Source organism: Carassius gibelio, chromosome A6, assembly GCF_023724105.1.
Source record: "Carassius gibelio isolate Cgi1373 ecotype wild population from Czech Republic chromosome A6, carGib1.2-hapl.c, whole genome shotgun sequence".
NCBI lineage: Eukaryota > Metazoa > Chordata > Actinopteri > Cypriniformes > Cyprinidae > Carassius > Carassius gibelio.
In genome coordinates this window covers 27632136-27645640 of record NC_068376.1, presented here as the reverse complement: position 1 = coordinate 27645640, position 13505 = coordinate 27632136, and the positions used below count along the sequence as shown (strand labels likewise).

Here is a 13505-nt window from a genome sequence, read left to right as displayed (position 1 = left end):
ACAATATAGCATACAACTGTTAGAAAATCATTCACATAATGCATACTGTTTCACACAGTCTTACTAAAGTGTTAAGCAGTAAGCAGACTAGTATGACTCAAGTTCAGTCATTGAGTCGGGAAAATAACGTCTGGAAACATTTCCACGTGGAATAAATTAGAGAAAAGTCTCCAAGGGTTTAGTATGGACTTCTCATAACACCGCTTCACCAATTAAACGAGCTAAAATCGGTTTCTTGAATAGTTATGTTTCAGCACAAAAGCAGTTGTGACACACTTCCTGGAAATTACTCATGACAGCTCACTATAAACGTGTTCCCCATTTTATCTTACAAAATAAAAAATAAAAAAATAAAAAAAAGAAGAAAAACGATTAGTCGTTTTTTGAGGGTCTGTGCATTTACAAGAATACAAGAGCTCCACCTAGTGGCCAAAATGACCTGCCCTCAGATGCAGGAAAAGGTTTTCTTTCACAGTCAGGTCTTTGTTCCGAGGAGATCATTTTGGAAAATTGTCAGTGGATCAGTCACATGAAATATTTAATACACAGCAAAAGGTCTGCCTACTTACAGGCCTTTAATTCAGAACAAGTTCATTCTCAGGAATTGGCTGTGTTCTCACTCATATTAGTGTATTACTAACTAATAACGAGTCGAACACACTACATAATTCACATTTTGTTTGAAAAAAAATTCAAGAAAAATTCAAACAACAGTATGTAACTTCTTGTCATATGACCCAGTAACGTTGCTTGTGTAATTTAATAATGAATCATCAAGAAGAAAAAAAGTTATTTTGCATTTTAAGCCCAACTTTGTCACTATTTCTCGGCAATTCAGAATGTGCAAAGGAGATTATCAAAATCGTGGTTCATATTGATTTTAATTCATTATAAATCAAGCCCAGAGCATTGCATTGTGGGATACAGTACTGCATATTTTGGTGATTTAATACACTATAATTACGCATAGACTTACAAAATGAAAGTCTCGGAAATAAAGAGCACAATTTAACATTTTTCAATAAAAACTAAGCACTTAAGATCAGATTTATAAAATCAGGCAAGATTTCTAATAATCTTGATGGATAGCGTCGCTGCTGTGCATTGCCTCTGTTTTCGAGATCCGAATTTAGGATCCAATTCAAGAGTTACAAGAAAACACACACTGAATTTCAGTGTTACATTTATTTCTCATTTTAAAAACTGCTTTGAACAATCAAAATATAAATAATTTTTTTCCCATACACAAAACAAACCGCCAACAACACATGACGAAAACACTCTCATACACCCATCTGCAAACACACACACACACACACTTGCAAAACACACACACCCCAGCCCCTGAATTTAGAGTTAAAGGTGCAATACGAAAAAACAAACAACATTTGTACAGACTGCAGTCTCTGTGTTTCAGTATCTAGTTTGTGTTTTCCTGTTGAGATCGCTTGTGTCTTTTCCAGTTTGACAAAGGCTGCTGCTTCAGACTCTTCTCTAGGGAACCCAAACTCATTCAAACGACTGTTAAAACTGCTGGTTTATTAGTCTGCCAAACACTGACAGTGTATGACAGGCAGGAAAACACTGCTTTTGTGATCAGGTAAGAATACAATATTTAAATAAACCATTGATGAAGGCCAAAATCTCAGAAATAAACTTTTTTTTTTGGTAGGGGGTAATCAATTGTTGCATCGGCGTGCCCCTAATGCGAGCGTTCGTAGTCGGCCAGTGTCTTAGTCACAGGTCCTTGTGCGGTTCCTGTGCTTGATTGCGAGGGGCCCGTGTCAACGGATACTGCTCTGTGGCCACAACAGGAAACAGTCCAGGGCTTTCATTGTGGCATCTTCCCTTTAAAAACACAGAAATTTCCAGACACAGTCATGCACCCAGTGTCCCTGTGGTGCTAGGATGCTTTACCCAGCTCGATCTTCTTCTGTATGGCTCTTGCGGAGTGGTATATCAAAGAATCGATGAGTCCAGCAACTGCAGGAACAGGAGAGATGAGGAATAAGTGTGCACATCTACAGGTACATCTGGAGAGGTAGACCAAGGTTTGCATGTTGCATTCACATTATGTACTCAGTAAAGCCATCAAAACAATGAAATGTGGTTTTCTTTTTGTGAAGTGCACACACACCATGCTTCTCTCAAATAACCTCATGATGTTTTTAAAAAGAATGGAAGGTGTTCACATGCATGCTGGACACTTGTTGACTGATTTTCCTTCATGCTTTGGGTCTAAAAGACTAATCTTTGGCATTTAAACTTAAGTCTGCAGATCAAAAGGTTTTTAAGATCATGAGAAACGAATTGAGTGAAGCATGTGGAAACTTGTGACTGTGCCTTTCTGAATGTTACAGTTGCTCTTTGCTGCTGAACTGGAAACAGTTTTCTGGATTTTACACACTTCTCATGAACATGATGTGCACAGGGACAGTTCTGAGCATATAAATGTTCAAAATGGCGGTTTACAGCCTACATGCTGTCCTTCTGCACACACGGTGGATTTCTGTGGAAACCGCTTAAGCACAAAACACCAAATGAAATCTGACCTGTAAAAACACCTCCTATAATAGCACAGACTCCTGTTAGGAAATGAGTGAAAGACCTGTAGAAACACATGAAAAAAATAGATCTAAATCATTCAACTCACATGAAATTAATCTGTTTCTTTCAATCAAAGTGAACTGAGTGTATGTTATGTGATTAAATGAAAGGTTAACAACTAAAACAGTTCATTTACTGAGACATACCTTTGCTTCTCTGTGAATTTGACCATCATGGGAGACAGTTCATAAAGAACAAACACACCAGGTAAACCCTGATCTCCAATCAGCCCGTTGGCTACTTTCTCATGTCTCGTTACTGAAAACTGGTTTGTTTTAACAACCTAAAGTAAAGGACAAAAGCATGCTTTCTATTAACCTTCGCTTTATCAACACATATAAACAAATCAAAGAAAATAAGTGAAGCATCCTAAAGAGTTAAAAGATTACCATGACAACCAAAATTTGTAGCTATACAGTTGTTACTACGTCAGTTATTATCAGTGCTGTAAAACCTTATTTATATATTGTCATAGTTAGCCTTTTAACACTGATTAACAATTTTTGTGTGTTCTGTTTTTAACCCCCTTATTTTTCTCATAGCTCAGCTCTCTTACCTCTCCATCTCCTTTAACGTATATCGTTGGCACAATTTTCACAAAATACTGGTACATCATTGATGCTGTAAAGAGCAAAAAGAGTGCAGAAGTCAATCTTACATACAGAATCTCAACATTTTATGTCAGCTGAACTTTTATTTCTAATACCTTAAACTCCTGATGCACTAGCAACAAAAACTATATGCTGGTATAACAAGGTTTCTGTTTTTTAAATATCAATGCCATGTGTTTATATATTTTTTTCTAATCTTTATATTATGAAAGGGAATAGATCCAAAAAATTGCCTTTTGTGTAAGAGATTATATAAATACAAATCCATCATCCATCATTAGGGGGCGCGCGAATCTCCGGTTTAAACACGTGATTGGTTCTACCGCTAGACGGCGCTGCAGCGCGTCAGAATCTTAAAATCTCCGTTTGTTCTTTTACCACCACCACCCACTTCCTCTCAAGTAATGGCGTCCGTGTGAAGCAGTCCTATAGCAAACATTGCACAATTTCTAAAAAAAACGAACTAATCGAAGACCTTATATTGCCATTTAAACAAGGTAAGCGTACTGTCTTCATATTTTCCCCCCCAAACTTTTAGCGTTGCGAACATTACAGTGCTCCGCGAAGCCAAAGACCTTGGGGACATTTAACTAAATTAGGACTCACGTGCATTTGCTCCTATTTGTTTTAGCTTAACCGCAATATTTATGTAAACCTCCTAAATAAACCAATGTCAGTTCAGTTGCTTATATAAATGCATTCCCTTATCTAACACGCATGTATGTGGTTTATCAGTAAAAACCTAGTGAGCTACCTAACGTTAGACAACATAGTTACTAGCAACGTTTTTATTGTTTCGACACGAGCCTATGCTGAACAAAAATTGTAAGCTTTCAATTAAAGAAATGTGTGTGTGTGTGTGTGTATATATATATATATATATATATATATATATATATATATATATATATATATATAATGTGTGTGTAACATATGTTAAGTATTTACATTTGCATGCTACTAAAACGATAAAAGACAAGCTAAGACAAAATATTTTCCTCTTTCCAGATGCCGGTGACCGTAGGACCGTATGGACAGACACAGCCCAGCTGCTTTGATCGAGTCAAGATGGGCTTCATGATGGGTTTTACCGTGGGCATGGCTGCAGGTGCCATGTTCGGAACCTTCTCCTGTCTCAGGTGTGAACAACCGCTCTCACTTTTAGGATTATTTATGATATATTTAGTGGTACTTTTTTAACCGATACAATTATGTTTCATCCAGGATCGGCATGAGGGGTCGGGAGTTGATGGGCGGAGTTGGGAAGATGATGATGCAAAGCGGGGGCACGTTTGGAACCTTCATGTCCATCGGGATGGGCATCCGCTGCTGAGATCACACTAATGCCACTTCTACAATTATAGAACTTTGAAGCATTTTTAGATTCATCCATTTGTTATCATACCCACATTCAAGGACACAGGTGTCAATAAAGACGGATTAAAAAGAATCAAATCTTGGCCTCGGTCTAAGATCTAATTGTTGATGGTTGCTAGATTCTGACACTTTGAGGATAACTGTAGGATTGACCTTTAGCAGTGAGCTTTCTGTGGAGGGCTGACAATGAAATGACCACAGAGAAGGTATAGAGGGGCTCTTTAGATTCTGGAAATCATGTTATCTGGCATTCATGCTGATTTTTACTTTAAAGAAATGACATGCACTTACCTTGAGGTGCTGCTACATTAGTACCATCTAAAGGATTGATAATTCCAGGGTAGTCTTTGCCGAATGAAAGATGTTTGATGAAGTGTGTCATGTTGATCTACGGTCACACCAAACAAATTCTGTTAGACCTAATAACTGTGGGAGATGGCATATTAATCTAATTGAAAAGAGGAGAGGCAACTCACATTGTCTAGTCCAAAGCTCTGCAGATCATGAACTGAAAATAAAGAAATCAAAGGAAAAAAAGTGAATTAATGTTTTTAAAGATGCACAATTTGTAAATGCATCTTAAAGGAATTTAATTAGCATGTAAATCTGAACATATTTCAAACAAAGGCAGAGCGTAGTATGTTAAGTGGTCACAGATGCACTCGCTGATGAGAATCATGACAAATTAACGCTTTAAAGCCACTGAAGTGTCAAATCACAAACTGACTAATTGTTAAAATCTAAATCTCAAATTATGTGCAGAGAAAAGCAGAATTACTGATGTAGTAACAAGGTAAATTCTAACTTGTCTTGCATAAAGATTTATTAAAATATAAAAGATCAACTTACTTTCCACAGCATGCACTGCAGAAAGAAGAGAAAATAGTCACTAAATGGGTTTTGTTTTTGGAAACCATGTTTTCAGAAGAGGAATTTGTGACATCCACTGGCCCTTTAAGCTCATTCCAATGCTAGAGCAAAACTGTAATCGCCAAATTATCATCTCTCTTAATTATTTTCTTCTTCTGAAGGGCTATTGAAATATTGATTGTCACTTGAATCCAAGGTCTGTAAAAGTGTATTAATGAGTACTGTAAGTGCACTTCAGCCATTGGAAAAATAGCCTATGCAGGACCGAGGATAACTGGTGTTAGTTCTGTACCTTGTTACTTAGAAAGATTGTGAGCTTTGTGGAGGGGAAAGCGTAGAAACCTTTTTATCCCAAAGTTAAAAACCCAGACTTCCCAAAAATAATTTCAATCATTCAAAGCTTTGATTTACAGCATCGATGGTCAACACAAGGTAATGAATGTGTAGAAGAATTCATACGATTTTAAAGGCACACTTGCATGCACACCGACAGGATAAACAAAACAAAACAAACCTGTTCATCAGTCCAGAAACAAAGCAACTGGTCAATATAAAAACTGACTTTGAGATTGCAGATTCTCAGGTGCACGGACTGATGAACAGTTTTGAGAAAGCAGGCAGAAAAAAGCAAATATGAAAGACGTGCATTGTGTATTTCTCTACATAAATACAAATTCAGATCTCAAGACATTTGTACAGCACTGAATGGCTCAATATGCACTTCTTTGCATACTAAGAAATGAAAGGCTACATGCAGACAAATCAAACGTTCAGGTCTGACACATACTGGCACATGGGCTTGATGTAAAAGCAGTTTAAATTTGATGATAACATTAATAATAATCCAAATTTGTAACATAACACAAAAGGTCAAGTCCTTGATAATTTAATGGGCTAAAACTAATAAACATGCCTCTGCATCAGACCTAAGAGCTTTGATTTGGGTTAGATTTATACTTAACAACTAAATCAGAGTCTTTACCATGTACATGAGACTGCTGGAAGCTCTTTCCAGGGGCAAAATGGAAATTTCCTGCCACCTGGAGAAAGATATAGGAAATGATGTGTCTATATGATCTATAGAATGTACTTGAACCAAATAAACACACTGAATCAGAAATCAGATCACGGGGCTGCATGTTACCTTATTGACTTCCAGAAAGCCATAGACTTGACATCCTTCATTCTTCTGTTCCTGCATCTTCTGGCTGAAGCCCTCTCTCTTACACTGCTCAATGGTGTCAGGGTTCTTAAACGCCCAGCCACGCCTCCGGTACGCCTCCCGCACATCATCACAGTTATTGCAACACCTGCAGAACAACCAGTTGGTGTATTAAATCACGTCTAAAACTGGCCCTACATGCACCTAATATTAACATCAGGCACTGATCAAAAGCAGTTTTTATTACTGTCAACTAAAAGTATTTTTTTTTAAATTGTTACTTCAAATAAAACTGAAATAATATGAAATATAAATAAAAAACTTAAATGAACTAAATGGAATAAATATAAACCTTAATAGAAATAACAAAATTATTAAACTAATTAAAATTAAAAACCATTTCAAAAATGTGTTAATACTGATTGTATATACACAATAAGAGAATAATGGATTGCCATTTACACTTTGCATTAAAATGTCTTAAATACATTCCTTTTTTACAGGAAACATTGAAGTTTACAATGCAAACGTGTACGTACATTTTATTGGTTAACTGACAATTTGAACAAAGTGTGAATCCAGAGGCCCTGGAGGTCTTTTAAACTTCTAATTAATGTCTTCCACTTTCATTCAGCCAGGTGGTTATGAATTTGAGAAATTCTGACTATGTAAGCACCTGTCGATTTACCGGATCTTTAAAATAACTTTCAGAACTGGTTTCAAGCAAGCAGACAGACCGGTTCTACCAGCACCTTCCCATCAGAAAACCTGTTCTGCTCTGTTTGTGGCGGTGGAAAACTCACTTTAAATCCTCCGTCTCAGCTCCATAACAGCTCTCACAGCGGTCAGGATCCAGCTTACTGGTGTCAAACACCTCTTCCTCCTCCTTCCCCATATCTGCACAGAAAACAGAAAAGACAAGTCAAATCAAAGCATATATTCCAAAAATCTTTGATCTGTATATTAATTGCACATTTTGGTTTAAAGTTTTCATTATTTAGATTTTATTTTAGATATTGAATTTAATTATTTTGTTTTAAAAAAAATCACAAAGGGCAAAATCCAAGCCCCATAAAAGTAAAATTTAAAATAAAATGTTTTTTTTTTTTTTTTTTTTACTTTCATTTATAAATGAACTATTCCTTTATTTAGTGAAAAGATTTAAATATAGCTTGAAGATTGCATTAATACATTTAAAGTTTCATGTGGAATCATTTAATTGGCATCTTTCAGTAACGATGTACTGTATGTTTTTCAGTAGTACATCAGAAAACAAGAGCATCACTTACTATGAGGATACTGACCGTGTTTTTCAGCCTCTGCTGTGACTGGCTGGCCATCTTTGTCGAGCCTCTGTTTAAACAAGTTATGCTCCACGTCTAGCTGCTGTTCCCCTGCTACATCCATGGCATCTATACTCAGATCTAAGAAAACAAAATCACAAACGTTTAAACAATTCAACAACCAGCACAGCCAGAGAAAATAACTTCAAACAGCTGGAGCAAATACCAGGATTTGACCATTTTCAGTTAGGTAATAAAGTGTCAGATTTATGACATGGATATGTGCTTGACACTTTCAGGTCCTTCGGAATCAATCATTTCACAGTATAGTGCCTTCTTTCATTTTACAACTTCTTAATCAAGCACAGTTCAAAGGATCATTTTCTACTTTCTTTGATTTGCTTTTATGGTTTTATAGTGTATTAGGAACAACACGGCAGTAATTTTTATCTACAGGTAATGCAAAACATAAATCGTAGCAATGTGTTTACTTACAGGCACAAGGCATGTGTGGAAATATAACATCAATGTTGATTCTTAGTTTGTCTCCTCTGGAAGTGTCTACAAATAGTTCAGGATGGACCTGAGAGATGACATCAAAGCCAGAAATCAAACATATTCCATCAAACTTTTATGAACAGCTCTAAAAACGCACAATAGTACTATTATTAAGAAAATAAAATCTACATAGACAGTCACTACAGCCTCACAGATGTCATGAAATTGAGTTTTATATACATACATACATGCATATATATATATATATATATATATATATATATATATATATATATATATATATATATATATATATATTATGCACAACAAGGTGGTGTGAAGTCATTCACTCACCTCTTTAGTGAGATAATACTGCAGTTCTGAGAAGAACAGAATCAGCATAATAAGTCCACTGATGATGGTCACTACAAAGTGAACGAAGAACATGTGAATTAGAAACAACTTCTTAAAGACTGAGCGACATGTTATTACAATTATGACTCTTTATATCATACAGCTCTGGATTTATGCGTCCCAGTCACAATTTCCATTCACACTATGTTCATTTTTGTGTCATTTCATAATTATATGTGAATATTTGAAGACTTTATGTTAATCAGCTTGTTCAGCACTGCTTTCTCCCCACGAGTCTGTGTGTATGAATGGCGCTCAGCACTTCTGCGGCTCTCGGTGGATATGTATCACTCACCCGTGGCTCCTCCACATGTTTTGATCCTAAAGTCCTCTAGAGTTTTCGGATAAGCGTCAAACTGTTTAAGTTTATTTAACGCATCCATTCTCCCTCTCGTACGGCGGTAACGCTAGCCGTCACTTCGAGTTCCAGTGACCCATTTCCGGTACACCAAGGAAGTGATGGAATCCTCTCAGCCAATCAGATTCCACCGCGTAGCTGGAGCGTCCCAGAGCAGTAGAGTGTCCCTGCTGGGTTTCCACCCTCTAGCGGTAGATTTCTAGAGGGAATTTCTATTTTATATCATAATTCCTTATAATTACAAAAACATTACTTTTATAAAATATATGTTTTATACCTGATTTTAGGACCTCTTTAACATACTATTTTTATATCAACTTTTACACACCCATGTAATTATAGATAAACAAAAAATGCTCGAAATTTGGCTTTAATTAAATGCATATATGTTGAGATCAAATGTACATTTTGTGGTGTTTATTATAATTTTTTAAGTGTAATCAGATTTAATTTTGTTGTAATATTATTAATATTTGCCCAAAATTACTTATTGACTGACCCTTAAAGGTATTAGCAGAAAATAAACAATGTTCATCTATGATGCATAAAAACCTTCAGGAAATCCCAGAAAACTGCTTTTAGAAAGGCAGTTGATTTCACAACTTTTTATACACATCTAAACTACCCACATCTGTACTTAATAAGGTCCAAAGCTGGGATGTTAAATATTGCTTTACATCTGATAATACTGTCATTTTTGATGATTGGCCTTAGTATTTCCTAATTTTTAGGTTGCTTTGGATAAAAAAAAAACAATAAAAAAAAACTGAAAGAATCAGATCACAAACTGCCAGATTGGTTATAAGAGGTCATTAGGATATACTGTTTTTATTAAATATTTACACAACAAAGTGTAGAGAGCCTACTGCAAGGACAGATCTCACAACGCACAAGGTGGTTGCAAATGTATTTTTGATTTTTCGCCCCTGAGCACACAACTTACAAACAACCACAAATAATTAATTGAGATAATATTTATTTTACAGTAAAACATCACAAAGGTTGTCTCAGGTCCCACTCCCCAAGTCATTTAGGAGCAAGGACACCTATCTGATACAATGCCCAGCGTTTATTGATGATAGCAACCTTATCTTGAAGCATTGTGCATTCTGAAAAAGATCGTACAATCGTGAATCAAGTTTTCACTTTGTGTCGAGGCCTGGTTAAGGCAGCAGTTTGGCTTTATTTGGGAGGCCTGTAGGCGATCTTTCTGCTCTTCATCACAGACCACCTGTGCCTCTTAAGGTAGTAGACCAGGGGAACAAGTATGGAGGCGCCCATCAAAATCTGCAGAGAATCAGAGAAAAACAATAAGCACTATTTTTAAGTGATGGTGCCTTAATAAGGACAAATGTAGAGATGCACCATCTCTTCATGCATGTTTTGCTCTTCTGTTGTGGGCATTTAGTATTGAACTTCCCTAAAGGGCAATACATGAATCAAATTTTCCACCAACATCTGAAAAATATGACTAGTAGGGATAGAAAAAGGAAAATACATACCTTCAGTCCCATACGTTTACGTTGGTCATGTTCAGGCTCAGCTGCCCACCTCAGGAAGGTACAGACATCTTTAGCAACCTGGCTCATGGTGGCAGGGGTTCCTATGCAGGAGAAGAGAGTTATTAATAAACTCTGACCTATGCATATAGTACTTAATATGATATTCCATGTCCATTAGTTGTAATACCTCATAAATGCATTTAATCCAGTAGACGCTCTCATTTGTATTCAGCCACTTAACTTTCTAAATGGCTAATTTATATTCAGCTCAACTCACGAGGGATGATTTAGAGTCTTTATATGGCAGAATTTAATTATAGTCAAAGCTCAGAAAGTATAACCCATGAGTAAACTACACCATTAATGAGAGTGCCACTGTTGGGCTGACTAATCTTATTATTATATTTCCTTCATTCCACCAAAATGAACTAAACACATTCAAAATGAATGCACAATATTTAGAAAAAAAAGAAAGAAATTAACTGAAATGGGTTTTAATCACCAAACTCACCATCATCATACTCGAGCACTTCATTGTAGATGGGAGGTGCCATACCAATAGCCTGGCCAGGGAAATAAGGGTTGTAATACAGGCCCTCCCTCACAGACACACCAGCTGGAGGATCACAGTAACCCGTCAGAAGAGAGAACACGTAATCTTCACCTCCGTGCCTGAGCGAGAGAGACAAAGAGAGTTTATAACTATAAGATCATGTCTGACAAAAAACAAAAGTGTGATAATGATAATATTGACATTAATCTATCCCAATTATAAGATATATATATATATATATTAATTGCTTGCAGTAGAACCACAAAAGCGGCTTTTTCTTTTTAAGAGTAAAATAATGACTTTATAATAATAATAATAATTCATTACATTTATATAGTGCTTTTCTACTGTTCTAAGTACTCAAAGCAATCTGCATTGTCAGGGGGAGTCTCCTCATCCACCACCAGTGTGCAGCATCCACCAGGACGATGTCCCAGCAGCCACAGTGCACCAGAACGCCCACCACACACCCACTTACTGGTGGAGAGGAGACAGTGATGAAGCCAATCAGTAGATATGGGGACTGTTACGAAGACATGATGGTCAGAGGACAATGGGTGAATCTGGCCCGGAGGCCGAAGTCACACCTCTACTCTTTTCGAAAGACATCCTGGGATTTTTAATGACCACAGAGAGTCAGGACCTCGGTTTAATGTCTCATCCGAAGGACGGTGCTTTCTGACAGTATAGTGTCCCCATCACTACACTGGGGTGTTAGGACCCACACAGACCACAGGGTGAGCACCCCCTGCTGGCCTCACTAGCACCTCTTCCAGCAGCTACCTAGTTTTCCCAGGAGGTCTCCCAATCAGGAACTGACCAGGCTCAAACCTGCTTAGCTTCAGTGGGCAACCAGTCTGGGCTGCAGGGTGATATGGCTGCTTTATGGCCTACTTTAGCACCTGACCAAAATGAATGAATTACCTGGCACTGACAATATAGCTGAGGTCAGGGGGCAGAGCACCGTTGTTAGCAGCACGGGCGGCCTCGGGGTTTGCATAGGGTTTGGGGAAGTAATCTGAGAGTTTTCCAGGACGGGTGAACATCTCTCCAGTGTCATCAGGACCATCCACAACTTCAATCTGCATAGCAGAATATTAACATTACAGACAAAGCACACAGTCCTTATGGATTCTTGTAGATATGTAAAAGATATTAAAGGGGTCCTATTAAGCTCTTTTACAAAGTCTTGATTTTGTTTTGGGGGTGTACTAGAGCAGGCTCTCATACTAGGTTGTTCGAAAAACAATATTTTTCACATATTTTATATTACAACACCTCTCTCCCAAGTCTGGCATGAACGGCTTGAATAGTTCCTGTATCAAATGAAGGCCCACCTTCTGAAATGTGCTGTGATTGGTTAGCTGGGCCAGTGTGTGTTTTGATTGGTTAGCTGGGTCAGTGTGTGTTGTGATTGGTTAGCTGGGCCAGTGTGTGTTGTGATTGGTTAGCTGGGTCAGTGTGTGTTGTCATTGGTTAGCTGGGCCAGTGTGTGTTGTGATTGGTTAGCTGGGTCAGTGTGTGTTGTCATTGGTTAGCTGGGTCAGTATGTGTTGTCATTGGTTAGCTGGGCCAGTGTGTGTTGTCATTGGTTAGCTGGGCCAGTGTGTGTTGTCATTGGTTAGCTGGGCCAGTGTGTGTTGTCATTGGTTAGCTGGGCCAGTGTGTGTTGTCATTGGTTAGCTGGGCCAGTGTGTGTTGTCATTGGTTAGCTGGGCCAGTGTGTGTTGTCATTGGTTAGCTGGGCCAGTGTGTGTTGTGATTGGCTCCACTCGGCAACTGTCTGGAAATGTCATGTCCCTTACCATAGCCGGCTGTGGACTTCAGTGTAAATACTAAAAATAAAAACAAAATCACCTCAATATGAGTGTGATATTAAACTCAAATGACTGTAACCACTAAGTTTGTCTGTCTTGGGAAAGCTAGTGTATCTCCAGCTTAGTGATAACACTCATTGCCTTCTCTAGTGCAGCTCAACCAGGTCTCATCCTATTGGTCTGTATTTGTGACATCACAAACCCCAGAAAATATGCGTTGTAGTCCAAATGAGTTGTTCGCAGTAGTTATTGAAAAGTAACTTTGCGGATCTTTTTTATGGTCAAACAGCAACATTACAGACTGAATAAAGTTGAAAAAGTGAACAAGCATAATAGCACCCAGTTGACCTTCGCATTAACAAGACACTCTGACCCTACACTGTTTATGTAAAAAAAGTTAGTCTGTGTAAAATCTGCCACCACAATTGCCAGGGTGTTGCTAAGTTGGTGGTT

General features: G+C 37.6%; 3 protein-coding genes across 6 annotated transcripts in view; 1 reads left to right on the top strand and 2 right to left on the bottom strand.

The window, feature by feature from the left end:
• Positions 1 to 1166: 1166 nt before the first annotated feature.
• On the bottom strand, positions 1167 to 9296 carry LOC128015949 (endoplasmic reticulum-Golgi intermediate compartment protein 3-like). 4 transcript variants are annotated; one of them, XM_052600205.1, is made up of 14 exons: positions 9118 to 9296; positions 8763 to 8833; positions 8406 to 8493; positions 7917 to 8051; positions 7431 to 7524; positions 6610 to 6775; positions 6448 to 6505; positions 5445 to 5459; positions 5072 to 5103; positions 4887 to 4983; positions 3164 to 3228; positions 2754 to 2890; positions 2553 to 2608; positions 1167 to 1983 (listed from the first exon to the last, which is right to left on the bottom strand). In XM_052600205.1, exons 1-14 carry the CDS (start codon positions 9203 to 9205, stop codon positions 1904 to 1906), a joined length of 1182 nt encoding a protein of 393 aa, XP_052456165.1. In that variant the 5' UTR covers positions 9206 to 9296; the 3' UTR covers positions 1167 to 1903. The 4 variants fall into 4 exon arrangements, with proteins under 4 accessions (XP_052456165.1, XP_052456168.1, XP_052456167.1 ...); XM_052600208.1 differs by having other exon boundaries at positions 7932 to 8051; positions 9118 to 9293; XM_052600207.1 differs by lacking the exon at positions 5445 to 5459 and having other exon boundaries at positions 9118 to 9295.
• LOC128015950 (reactive oxygen species modulator 1-like) lies at positions 3562 to 4673 on the top strand. The gene is made up of 3 exons (XM_052600210.1): positions 3562 to 3715; positions 4227 to 4357; positions 4443 to 4673. Exons 2-3 carry the CDS (start codon positions 4227 to 4229, stop codon positions 4549 to 4551), a joined length of 240 nt encoding a protein of 79 aa, XP_052456170.1. The 5' UTR covers positions 3562 to 3715; the 3' UTR covers positions 4552 to 4673.
• Positions 9297 to 10139: 843 nt separating the features above from the next.
• Positions 10140 to 13505, bottom strand: part of LOC128015948 (cytochrome c1, heme protein, mitochondrial) — a 6089-nt gene continuing 2723 nt past the window's right edge. The window contains exons 4-7 of the mRNA XM_052600204.1: positions 12160 to 12317; positions 11194 to 11354; positions 10683 to 10783; positions 10140 to 10467 (exon numbers count right to left, since the gene is read on the bottom strand). Of these exons, the coding sequence (XP_052456164.1) occupies positions 10363 to 10467; positions 10683 to 10783; positions 11194 to 11354; positions 12160 to 12317 (525 nt within the window). The 3' untranslated portion in view covers positions 10140 to 10362. The remainder of the gene's footprint in view (positions 10468 to 10682; positions 10784 to 11193; positions 11355 to 12159; positions 12318 to 13505) is intronic.

Excerpts from the sequence above, each read along its gene's own strand:
- LOC128015950 (XM_052600210.1), top strand. The coding sequence starts at position 4,227 with ATGCCGGTGACCGTAGGACCGTATGGACAGACACAGCCCAGCTGCTTT. Across the intron at positions 4,358-4,442 it reads GGAACCTTCTCCTGTCTCAG|GATCGGCATGAGGGGTCGGG; the intron begins GTGTGAACAACC and ends TGTTTCATCCAG.
- LOC128015949 (XM_052600205.1), bottom strand. The coding sequence starts at position 9,205 with ATGGATGCGTTAAATAAACTTAAACAGTTTGACGCTTATCCGAAAACT. Across the intron at positions 6,776-7,430 it reads GCTGAGACGGAGGATTTAAA|GTGTTGCAATAACTGTGATG; the intron begins GTGAGTTTTCCA and ends GTTGTTCTGCAG. Across the intron at positions 4,984-5,071 it reads AGAGCTTTGGACTAGACAAT|ATCAACATGACACACTTCAT; the intron begins GTGAGTTGCCTC and ends GTGTGACCGTAG.